Raw genomic sequence first — 13,097 nt, 5'->3', positions numbered from 1 at the left:
ATAGAAATGAAATTTTTGCAGTGGGGCTTTGGAGTCCAGAGAAAAACATGGGAATGACACTTTGCCCCATTATGGGGGCTGGGTGATTTCACATTTATTCAATGCCTAAACCAACACAGGGAAGATTGGTAAGATAAGCTGAGAGGTGACTGCTCTATCAAGACTCCAATTTTCTTCACTGTTATTACAGCCTGTTGCTACTTTAGTCCATATACAACCTTGTTTAAGATTCGTCTGGCTTGTCTGTCTCATAACAAGTCAGAGGATCCGGCTCACTCAAGTTTCACTGATATTTTGGTCAGCTAATTTTTCGAGTTTGGCAAGACAACATTGTTGGCTATACTTGACCTCTTGTCTAAGGATGCATTGAGTGCACAGTGTCACATGTGGCAAGTACATAAAACATTGTTTTCCTCATGCTATATCAACACAATGTCACAATCATAGCCTTTTAGAAACATAAGAAAGAAAGAAGATTGTGCGATCCCTGAGTTACTTGGGAGATGTCCAAAGTTAGACAACTTGATTAGGCCCACACTGTTGAATCGGCAAACATACCTCATATCATACTAAAGTGACTAATGATGTTACTACTGGGCTATAATAGAGAACAGAGAAGTCTGGAAATAAAAACACCACTCATCCTTGGAATACAAATGTATCTGGCTACAGTCGCTGAAGTCTAAGGATGTTCAGCCTCGGCTGGATCTAGAGTGAAAGCTTGTATGCTTGTAAAGTTGGCACTATGAATAAAATTGATATTTGGTAATTATGATGCAGAAAGGTTACAACTCAATCCAATCAAGCAGTAACGTTACATGGAAACAGTGGAAATGGAATTTGGTCTCAGTTGTTCTGCTTATCTATGTCAAATTGCAAAGTTTTCATTTGGCTAACTGGCACACATTTGATAACCAAATATTATCCATTGGGGGTACAACAGTTGGTATCTTTACTATGAGATTATCTATCTTGCCGGCAGGCTTTGAAGTCAGGTCCGAGAGGAAGTGTGGGTGGGGGGACAGGCCACACTGCCTGGTCCTCATCTTGGGTGCTCCATTGGAGGTAAAGATCACTACCATGCCAGTCAGGTTGAACCCATGACTTAAAGCAATCCAATTATCACCTCCATGAAAGTGGAGGCATAGTTTTGCTGGGCATGTGTGTGTGCGTGTACATGAGTGCTATACCCCCAGAATGCTTTGAGCAATTGATGTTATCTACCTGACAGGTTTTATTTTGGGCCTTCTGGTGGCCAACCTTGGTACTGCAGCTGGACTTACTGTTTTAGTATCTTTGTCCATGGATGCTGTGGTTTTGTTTCCAGGAAGGGACATGAAAGATATGGTCACCCTCCAAGCAGCAGTTGGCAGAGAACATGGTGACCCTTTTTCCTCTCACTCAAGGTAGGTAAAAGAGAAAGGTAACATTAACTGTTCTATGGTACCAGAAAAACATTCTATGATTTGGTAGAATCTTACAGCAGCGTTTGGAGTGGTCCAATACATCCCTCCAAGCTTAATCTCTGGAGGAGCCATTTGTAAATCCCCAAACTGTAATTTTATAATGGAGCACCATGTCACAAAGAATGTAATCCACTGGTATTTTCTGTGCTTGCAGTACTCTGCAATTAGCAAAATCCTCCTTGTAGGAGGCTGCCTGTTCTCAACGCCCACTCGCACATAAAGGTGTTTTTTGTGATTGCAAAGGTAAAGCCCTGTCTTACTTTCATGTCTGTTTTCCAGGAACTTTGACATCTGTGGTTAAGATTCGCTTGCAACATTGTGTTTATAGAGATACAAAAATTACAATAACAAGCGCTGTTTGGCTAGCTTCAAAGATGGCTAAGGCACGCGCTGAATGGCTAGTTTCTTAAAGGGTTTCTCATCCTGGGAAAAGGACTTTGCCTAGAGAGGTAGTTTGCCGTGGAAAGAGTTTTGCCTAGGCCTCTTCGAGACCAACCAGTGCCCCACCATAAAATGATGAAAGCCAGCCCTGCTTGAAGCCTGTGAAGGAGGCTATGAATCTCCCTCATACATGGAGCTACTGACTTAACTGTAAGGTACTGCACCACCATACGACAGTACAGTACTGCACCACCGTACAGCGGTACGGTACGGCAGTACCGTACGGCAATACTATACCTTTGTTGCTCACCTGAATAAGATGATGTGAGCGAGTGGCATTAATGTTCTCTGTCACACATCACAGTGTTGTTCCATTTTCTGTCAGTATACAAAACAAATTAACCATCAAATATTTTTTTCATTGTTAGGTCGACAGATGATTTCTGCACCTCAGGTAAACATGTCTGGTCCTGTGGTCTATCCAACTATTAGCCATGACCTTTTGGGGGGCACCATCCTGACTTAACTTGCACAACAAGTTATCAGACTCTCAGTCATTGCTCTTTTGTCACAGGTGCAACCTTTGACCAGGCTAACAACTTGTTTTTCTGACTCACTCTTCTAACAATGTCGACAAAAGATTTTCATGTCATTAACCTTGTGCCTTAAAGCTATTGCCAAAAAATAAACGATAATTATAGACATCCAATTACATGCCATCATGAGAATGGATATGATATGTTTGCAAGACAAAGTGGCATCCTTTCAATGAAAAGACAGTTGGAACAAAGGTATGCTGGGAAGGACGCTTTTCATAACTGACAATGATGTTAATGCTACTCCTGTCAACTAATAAGATGTTCCCTTCTTCAATCTAAGATTTGGGCCCCGTTCATGATACAAAAAATGAAACGGTTCTATCGGTTACTATCGGTTAGGCCAGCTGAAACGGATAAGTTTTGTCATCATGGACGGTCCGAAACGGATCTGAAGCGATAGGAAACGGTTTGTTCGGAACCTCCTCGCGAGGTAGTATTGAAACGGTTTCTTCCTTATCCGGAATTGCGAATTTGTATCATGAACGCAAAAGCGGCGCGATCCGTTTTACATCCGGGCATGTGCGTTCATATTTGGTGGCGCAACGGGGGAAAAGTACAATTTTTAATCCGTCATTCGGGTGTTTCGGCCGTGTTTTCAATCGTAAAATTCGTTTTTATTACCGGGCCACCTCCTAGTCGAGTGAGGAGTCAGCAGTCCTGATATCGTAAGGGGAATGTGTCAGGAGATCCAGTGGAAATGTCATAGCATGGCGTATATCGGGACCACAATGTTTTCAGAGGCATTTTCAAGGTCATAACAGAACCCAGCTTCGAATACAGTAAGACATTGGTTCAATTACGATCAAAGACCAATAATCTGACACAGAAGTACAAGTTTGGGCAAGATCACAACAACCTCCGGGGTCAGAGGTCGAATTACCGCGCATTACCATGCCTTTTCAAGGAACTGAAACGGTTTGCAAGTTTGCATCGTGAACGCAAAATGCAAACCGTTTCCTGTCGTTTGCTGTCGGATTTCCAGGCCTAACCGATAGAACCGTTTCATTTTTTGCATCATGAACGGGGCCTTGGTGTTAGCTTTTCAATTCAAGTTTACAACCTAGTAATTTTTTGAGCGGAGTATAGCCACAGCGCCATCCTTGTTCGACCTGTGTCAGCACCAAGTGTCCCTTCCCCAGGGTAGAAACAGTTGGTGTGAACGAAAGCAGAATGAAGATACCCAGGCTAGATGATTAGGCTGGTACAAAAAAATATAAAATCCTTCTGCCTTCAGTTTGCAATCTTTATCAGCCATATAAGATTTGAATTGTATGACTAAATCCCTAAGTATTAGATGCTCTCTTCTGTTCTTAGTTTCTGGCTCCAACAGTGGAGTGACATAACCTTTAATGGTCTGAAGAAAATCTTACTTCTTTCAACAAACAAAGTTCAAATCATACTGAAAGGTTCTTCCAAGAAGAGACTGTGGGGATTTCTTCTGCTGGATCCAGAAGACATTGAAACAAAATCTCTTTCAACAAAGGAAGATCTTTCAGAATCTCTTCTGTCCAATTGAGATTTTGAGCTTTAAAGGTTGACAAAAACACACTGTGTTTGACATTTACATTTCTACTTCTGGGGTAGTATTTGGATCTTGTCAGTCCATTTGATAAAGAATAGGGGATGCATCAATAAAGCTGACTCCAATTTCATGGTTTCAATTTAAATTACCAGACATCATCATCTACCAGTTCTCAGCTGTATTACTCATAAAACTGTTCTACCTCCAGCTATTTGTAAAATTGCTATATTGAAGACATGGCGATTTTCCAAATACCAAATGTGCTTTAGTTGCTGAGGAGGAAAGAGATGCAAGTAACTGTTACAAACTCCCACGCACATTTCTACAGACTGACTGAGGTGGATACCACAATTGGTAGATGGGCAAACTTCCAAAGAACCTTCTAGTCTTTGACAGTAAAGTTAATGTACAGATGTTTTCTGACTCAGTGTTGTCAGATGGCTGTTTTCCATCAAAGTGATCATTCCATTGAGGTTACATTTTAACAGTATTTTTTATTGTTCTGGGAAAGAAGCAAAGAAGGGATTAGGTAAACATCTGGATCCAGAGCTGGAACCAAAAATTGAAAAAAAATTGACTAAAATATTTTTTAGCTGCTAAGCCATATAAAACTCAGACATGTTAGACAACCAAATACTTGGTGCTCACACAACCTTTTACCTAGTTATTGTCTGCTTCCAGGATAGACTGATGGCCAATCCAATGAAATTCCTTGTTAACGCATGAAAAATATGTTTTTCACAATGAAAGTTGGTGAAATGGGGGCTCACTAAATATAGACAATATCTATGATGCATTGGCAGAAATATAGAAAAATATTTGTCTAGTTTAAAAGTGATGCAACAGGATAGAATCTCCTTCTTAGGCATGATATAGACTCTTAATTTAACACCAACTGGTTACATTTGATTTTACAGAAGACTGACAATAAGAATTATGAGTGTAAATAGACTGATGGGAGAAACCACTCTTCTAAAAGCTACGCCTCATTTCTATTGCCAAATAGTCACTCATGTCATTTCTAGCAAGTCTTTTTTGACCATGACATTGTCAGACCCTAGTTAGGCCATGCACACATTCTAATCTTTATGTGCCTGCATTAGGGAATCCATTAAATGAAGTCTGTGTGGCCTATAAAGTTGCCTTATGGTTGTCAAGGTCTTGTAACCTGTAACCTGGCCTTTTATGGCATGATGTCCCAGTCATAATACACGGGTCTGTGTTGTATCAAATACTGTAATGCGGCTACAAATAGAGGGTTTTTATCTTGGTGTCATGGAGACAAACTTTCCAACTACAGGAATCATACTTGCCCATATCATTTAGTGACTGCAACAGCTGATGTATTTTAAAGAGCAGAGCAAGTTTAATTTATGCCATCTTATTACATGAAAGTCTAGTGTGCATACTATCTCATGTTATTCAACACTGAACAAATGTCAAAAAGTGCTAAACCAACAGCGACCACGTTGAACAATATTGACATTTTTTTTACAAATACACAAGCATCAATTAATACAGAATAGTTTTGTGAATAAGCAGGGAGAAAATCCAGAATCTTTTAAAAGATGGGAGTCTATACTAATAAATGTTACACTATATCTAACAGTTACATGATCAGTTACAAAAAAAATGCCCAATTAGTGTGTTTGAACATAACTAACGTTAGAGTAATGTTTGCCACAAATGTTTTCAAATGTTTCCAAATATAGCACTACAGTTCAAATAAGAGTACCAGAAGTTGCCTTTTCAGCAAGATCTTGTGATGGTTATCAAAATAACATTTGTTTACTGACTACCTGGGGTTACCCATTATCATTTGTGCACACACAAACACCTGTTAGAACTCCTGTGTAGAAGCTGGGGGTTGTAACACTCAGCAGGGTGCTGTCTGGCACAGTTCCCCATGCACAGGAAGCGTGACATTACCATTGTTCAACACCTTATGTTGGCTCAGGTACGCTACAGAACACCTGAAGACAGAAGGAAGCCGTCTCTTTCCCTTTCCTCTGAGTCTGACATTTCACTTGATGTGATTATGGGTAGACAGGTTTCCGAGATGGGCAATTTAGATGTCTTCATCTTGATAAGTAGAGTATTTTCTGTCAGGTAGGAAAAGTGCAGCATCAAGAGGAGGTTCTAATGTGAAGGTCGTCAACTGTCCTCGTTGTGATGAAAATTGACTATTTTGTTACAAGCCATTTAACACACATCAAGTTAAAAGCAATCCATTGCAAGTGCAAGTCAACAGTAAATCTCCATTTTTATCCAGTTGTAGAGATTGAATTGTATTTGAATACAATGTATTGTTTACCAAGATGTCTTTCATAAACGTATTAATAAATACACATGTATTTAAAGCAATTGCTACAAGCATGATGTAACATCCATTACCAATTACCGCCACGTTAACTGCGATTTCTCAAGCGATAGTAATTTGACAAATGATCAATGCATCATTTTTTACGGGTACATGTTGCTGTTACAGCTTACCTTTGCCACTTCTTCTGAGTATAGTGTGCATACCTCCGAAATTACTGTTGCTGCATAAGTAGATCTCCTTATTTATTGCTTATTTTTTTGGCACTATTATGATTAGTGACAGTATTCTGGTAATGGTTGTTAAATTGATTGTTTAAGAAGTTTATGGTTATCAAAAACTGTTGTAAAAAATAATAGTGTCCTAGACATCAGTCCATCCCATGGAGAAATAAGCTTGCATAAACTTTTCATCATTCTGTTACTATTGTAGACCTTCCAAAAGTCACGGAAGTTTTGTCACGTCAATAAAGTTTCATATTACTGTCTTCTTTACTTCCCTTGCACATGTATGTAATATTTTGTGACAGATTCCCTTGCTCAATATGTCTACAACAGTTGTCTGGGGTCTGCGGAATCTCACACACTTCCTGGTCCTCTTAGATACTAAGAAGTCTTAGTCAGAGCCTAAATTCGAGTACAGAATGATTCTAGTCAATTCTTCAAATGTCCAGGATAGCTCCTGCCGTGACGTCTGTCCTGCCAAGTAGACAAGCCTGCCTCGCTAAAGGATGTGTTAAAGTTCACGTATTCCTAAATTCTAACCATGCACAGGTCCATGCTTTTGGTTAACCCCAGACGTTGGACATGGCCAAGGGCCCTACTAATTTGGGGGAGGAATTTCATCCCAAACTATCACAGTTACTATAACAGGCCGGCGCGGTCAGGAATAGCCACATGTCTCATCCGCAGAGACCGTGTAGATGAGAGTAATGGCCAGCGATGCCCTCCGGGTCATAGCGGCTGGGAAACCCATTCCAAAATAGTACACAACACAGGCCCATGGAGACAGATGACCAACGTACACGTATGACGATATCCGGTGTATTAATAGGCTAGTCCAAGGTCAATAACATTGCGATATATGGAGAAGCTGTCTGGAGCCTGCGTTCTGGCTACAGGAGCATGTCAGGCTATCAGTTGGTTTTATGTTTCCCTCTAGAGGTCAATAATTCACTTCGCACCAACAAAAATAGTTCACAAACATGTTGACTTGGACCAATATAGTAACAGGGGCAGCTATATGTGGTCTGCATATGGTAGGAAGACAGTTGTTGTCTGATGGGAAGCATCCTGACTAATCATTGACTTCTAAATATGGAGGATGGCTCGGATCTGAAGGTGATAGATAGGACTTCTGTCAGCTCGAATCAATTTCACTCTCCTAAAACGCAAAATAGTATGAATGATATTATTGTAGTGTCACATAGGGACAAAAAAGGCTGATACCCAAAGTAATAATTACTTAAGCAACTATTAATCTGAAAACAGTCAGATGTTTCAGACAGCATCCGCTGATTCTATCCAAAAACATTATGGACCGTTACTTGCGTATCTTATAACCAGAATGCATAATATATTTTTTTTAAAGATAATTTTTATTGATCTTCAAAGAAAAGGAACAAGGAACATACATACACATGCATGGCACGTAAATCAAAAACAGAAAGACAAATGTGAGAAACTATAGACCTGATAAGTAAAGCAAAGTGACCTTAATGACAAATGAAGTTCTAGAATTTGCACCCCAATTACCGTTGCAGTATAAAGACATATCAAATTAAATATAACCAATCAGTTTTCCCCATTTATTAATATGCATTTTAGTTTTGTCTAGTCTTCTAGCAATAATATTTTGTAATTAAAAATGATATGAAATATATGAAATAATTGATTCTAAGCTAAAACGCCAGTTGCGGTGTTTGAAAATGAAATGTTTACCTAACAAAATAACCAGGTTGGACAAAGCTGGACATTGATCACTTATATCACCAAATAATACATTGAACAGAGTAAGGTGTAAATGGTTTCCAGTGTGTTGAAAAATATAATATTAATGTATAATACATATTGACACATTAAGTACATGTATAAGACATAAGTAAATGGAAGACTTTCCCTAGTAGAGAGCCTTAAAGTAGAGATTTCAAATAATATGTAAATAACAGAACCAACAAATTGACCAAATGAAATACAACTGTAATGTCTAACGTTACAAGTACATGTATGATGTGTTGTTGTTGGATGTCCATCACACATGATGTAACAAAAACTTAAATATCCATATCCGTAAGAATGAAATATTTCATATAATGAAATGTTTTAGAGTCATGGGTAGTTCTACAGATTTCTGAGAACAAGAGCCATAATTCTGGGAACCTCAGAAACAATGTGTATACTAGTATTATATTCAAGAATAAAAGCTGTTTCACTTTGGTTACTGATATTGTTATTCATCATGATTTAACATCAGTATCAAATAATGTTAGTGTCTTCCAAACAAGTGTTTCTTAAAGTTTTTGGAAAAAGACTGTGAGTTTGGAATTATCTAGTGTTGCTTGTGCAGGTTGTGGAAACCAAGGACATACTATAATGTCCTTCAGAAAATTGAATGACTTTCTACTGACAGGTGCTTTAAGAACTTATAAGACTAGGCTATACTACAGTGTGAATACAAATCTTTAATTTACAGCTTGAAAGGATAACAACAATGGCCAAGGTGGTTTATGCACGGTTACATAATACCTACACACCAAAAAGCCTGGACTAGTTTTGAGGACAACATCTACAACAGTACAAGGCCATGTTGTCATAAAAATATCACTTAAAAGTCAATGTTTCAGGTATTGTCAATGATGCAATCTGTCATGCTAATCACAGTCCTATAATAACTGGAATTATGGAGATCAAAGCTACCAAAGGTACTTGTTTTGGTTATGACTTAATTCAGACTGTTGCGATAAAGGTTATAGGCCACAGGTGCTGCGGGTTTTCTTTGTTTATATCAGGGTCAAACGTCACAGTTAAGCTGTCCACAAACACGTGATTTACGACTCTTTCTGACCTCTACTTTCTGTTGTTCTGTATTATAAATGATATCTTGCACGCATGCACTAATGGCCAAAATAGGTACGAATACTTATAGTCACGATCCATTGGCTCGTGTAAGGTAATTTGTATCACTAAAGTTTGACGACCCTTTGAAAATGAAGAAGTCACAATTTGCTGTAAGAAGAATTATGCACAATTATAGTGCAAATGGAACGAAGCAGAAGCTTCTTGTTAGAAGAAAATCTTTCCAACATGTCACTGAGAACACAACAAGTTAGGTATAGTAAGAACAAAGAGACTTTGATGTTGAAGATAAAAACCGAATGCATGCTGGTCCCACGCTGTCTGATTCCCATCACATACAAAGGATAGGACCATCAATCAATCCTGGAACATGTCTGCGCACCTTATTGTTTGTTATGACTCAAGCACAACAATTATTCCAGCTGACTTGTGCCCAGTGGAAGTAATCTGATAACAACGGCTTCTAACAGCAAACTTGTAAGTGGAGAGCGTTGACCTTTATATAATTATAGTAGTGGATAAGAAACCCTTAGACATTGATACATGAAAATCTATTCAAAACCTGAACTATCTAGATATACTAGTATTCGAGTAGTCTCTTTGTACAATAATATTTATCACTGTTCATGCACATCCCCTATCTTTGTTTCTACCATGTACTTGCAATTAGCCTTCGGGCATGAACTTTCTTTCCTAGAATTCTATCCTAGATTTCTTTCCTAGAATTAGTGTGTTTGTCTTGTGTTCATTCATGCATCCTGCAACTGCCCTTCATATCAGTGATTACTTTAATAGACTGATGTTTTATCTTATCATCTATTGCACATTACAATGATAAAATTTTTTCCTCTCATCCAGATGATATTGTTGTGGTCATGAAGGTTGTGACTCAGGAGATGTGCAGAGAAACACAATCATGGTTGCCATTTGTGATTGACTACCATAGTCAATCCTTGACCAATTACCTTGATCAAAGATAGTCCTTATCTTTCTCAGATTTAGCCTGTAGCAAATCACTTCTTTAAGTTGAAGGCAGCACTGATTTTATCAAAGAGTTCATCTCTGAACTGAAGCATTCCTGCTGTACTCCTTTCACTCATCACATTAGCCACAGAGACCCTGGTGATGTCACCACTCACAGGGCACTTCTTCCCAGCATGCAATGCTCTCACCATCTCCATGGCAACAGATGCTGAAGTGGTCATGTCATCTGACAGTGGGAACAATTTGCCATTCCAAAGGCTGCATGATTGGGCGTTGCTAGGAAACAGTTGCTGTGGTGTTGGTTTCTGAAGACACTTGGCAACATCGTCTAGTGACATCCCATAGTACCTGAGCTTCCCAGCATCATTTGGAGCTACACTCTTCTTCATGTCATCTCTGATGTCAAAGACGATAGTCACATATCTCAGAAGTTTAGTCTCTTTCTCTACCACAGCTACAGTGTGCATGAAGGTATAGTCTGGCACAATACACCTTGTAGCAATTTTTGCTTCCAACACACAATTACTGATGATGCAGTTTGCTCCAACATTCACATCTTTGCCAATGTCGCCGTACTCAACAACTGATCTCCTACCGATTGTGGCATCTGAGGAGACAACACTGTGCATCAAACAGACTTCATCCTGAACTTGTGACAGTTTTGGCAGTTGATGTAATGCTTCTGATGCCTTGTTTTCCTTGTCAAAAATGGCAGTGAAGACTTTAGGAGACAGTCCCAGTTCAGACTGGAATGATGTGTTACAGCAGAGATGGTCCAGATATTCTGCAGTGGTGCCAAGGTGGTAGAACCGTGAATTGTTCAGGAGTACAACATGTAGTGGCAACCCCTTCAGCAGTTTGAACAGTTTTGTCTTTGTGGGTGCCAGCTCTGAGGTGGCCTCGCAAACATTTGCAGCGATGTTCACGTACTCGTCTGTGGCATTGGGCCCAAGAGGTCTCAGAAAGTCTCCATAGGCCTCCAGCTCGCAATTCAGTGGTTTGTTCTTTTTGTAGAAGTCCAGCAGCTTGTTCCCGGTTTGGTGATCAAAGTAGAAAGCACTGTCTGTATACACAAGGGGCTCTGCATTGTTTGTATTTTGTAGGAAGACTGTTGAAGCTTCTTGAGGTAGGACAGCACCTTTAGCATGCATCTCTTCTACAGTAGGTTTATGGATGAACTGTACACACTCCCTCATCTCCACACTATCATGGGGAACCCCATCTACACTATCTGATTGGTCCAGAATGAATACACCATGGCCTGTACCAATACTTACAGGGGAGGGGTGGGCCAGGGCGGTGAAACCATCCTGGGTGAAGAACCAGTTTGCACGTGGCGGGCACTCAAAGGTCTCCACTGTGTCGGAGGAGCAGAGGAAGACGCCAGGCTTCATGCGTTGTGGGAAGTCCATGTACAAGGCCAACTTCAGCTCCAGCATCTGCCACATGGGGCTGCCTACAGGGGTGGCCAGGAAGACTTTGCCTGCAAGGTGAATAGAATGAAATATTTTATTTTAGATTCAATGACACTTGATTATAATGAATAACAATGATTAACTTCATCTACATTTGTTTATTTGATAACAAAAGAGGTGCTAGTTATTCATTCCTCTTTGCATAGCCTTATAGGTAAGTTCCTACATAAATGATGAAACATAATCTAAAAAGTAAGTTCATCTGTGGCAGTAATCAACATTATGTTAAAATTCTTAACTTTATATCCGTACACAAAATAAAGCGCTTATCAACAAGCTTTCAATCAGTCCTCTGATCCTTTTCATGTTGAAATGACCCAAAGCCTATGTCATAGGTCGAAAGCTTGTTGGTAAGCGCTTTATTTTGTGTATGTATATGAAGTAACATAATGCAACATATCGGATCCCTCATACCCAAGACACTGGCACTTGGTAACCGCTGGCTGTACCCCCCTGCATGGATCAGTAGGACCTTCCAGTTGTCCAGCTCCTTGCCATACTGCTGCCTGAGCTGATACAGCACCTCCATGGTCGAACCACCACATCCTGCATGGTGGGAGTGGGACTACTTGATAAAAACTAAAACACACCATCCACAATAAAAATTGGAAGTGGAAACATACTGTACCATATTTCTATGTAATAATTCAATGTTTTGTTTAATTCTACCTACTGATGTTTAGGAACTAACAATGGATGGAATTATGAAAAATGTCATCATCATTTACCATCTTGAATTGTCACACAACAATTAAATACATGGTCATTCAGATCATCCATTTTTGTTGTTGTTTTGTAGACTTCCATAAGTTGAAATGATTGCAGATTCTCATATCTACATTTTCCCTTTTTCTTGCTCCCTTCTTTTGCCTAAAACAGCAGTATGCTGTCTAACCTGTTGATTCAACCAAGGAGGTTAAAAATCTTAACCTCCTTGATTCAACGTATATGTAATCTATTGTATGTCAAAAGTGCCTCTAGCAGTTGGAAGTAAAACTGCAGGTACACAAGCAGCAGAGGCCAGGATCATACCTAACATTTAAAGAGTATAAATTGTCTCTCTCCATTAGGCCATGTTGATTTGATTATATGGAGGACCCTAAAACTGATGCAAGCATATGAATAAAAAATCTACGGCATATCTTTGCTCATTTTGCAGTTGCTTTGTATAATTTACAGCATGGTTCAAAACTTTGTCATCAATATAATCAATCAACTTGGCCTAAATGAATGAATGAGAAAGGTAGAACTTGGCCTAGACACAAACCGATCTGCA

General features: G+C 39.4%; 1 protein-coding gene across 1 annotated transcript; it reads right to left on the bottom strand.

Annotated features, from left to right (window-relative positions):
- Nucleotides 1–7,717: 7,717 nt before the first annotated feature.
- On the bottom strand, nt 7,718–12,557 carry LOC118419618 (fucose-1-phosphate guanylyltransferase-like). The gene is made up of 2 exons (XM_035826085.1): nt 12,236–12,557; nt 7,718–11,829 (listed from the first exon to the last, which is right to left on the bottom strand). The coding sequence occupies exons 1-2, from the start codon at nt 12,348–12,350 to the stop codon at nt 10,376–10,378; spliced, it is 1,569 nt and encodes a 522-aa protein (XP_035681978.1). The 5' UTR covers nt 12,351–12,557; the 3' UTR covers nt 7,718–10,375.
- Between the last annotated feature and the right edge of the window lie 540 nt (nt 12,558–13,097).

This window comes from Branchiostoma floridae, chromosome 7 (assembly GCF_000003815.2).
Source record: "Branchiostoma floridae strain S238N-H82 chromosome 7, Bfl_VNyyK, whole genome shotgun sequence".
Taxonomy (NCBI): Eukaryota; Metazoa; Chordata; class Leptocardii; order Amphioxiformes; family Branchiostomatidae; genus Branchiostoma; species Branchiostoma floridae.
The sequence above is the reverse complement of the archived record's forward strand: the minus strand, read 5'-3'. Positions and strand labels throughout refer to the sequence as shown.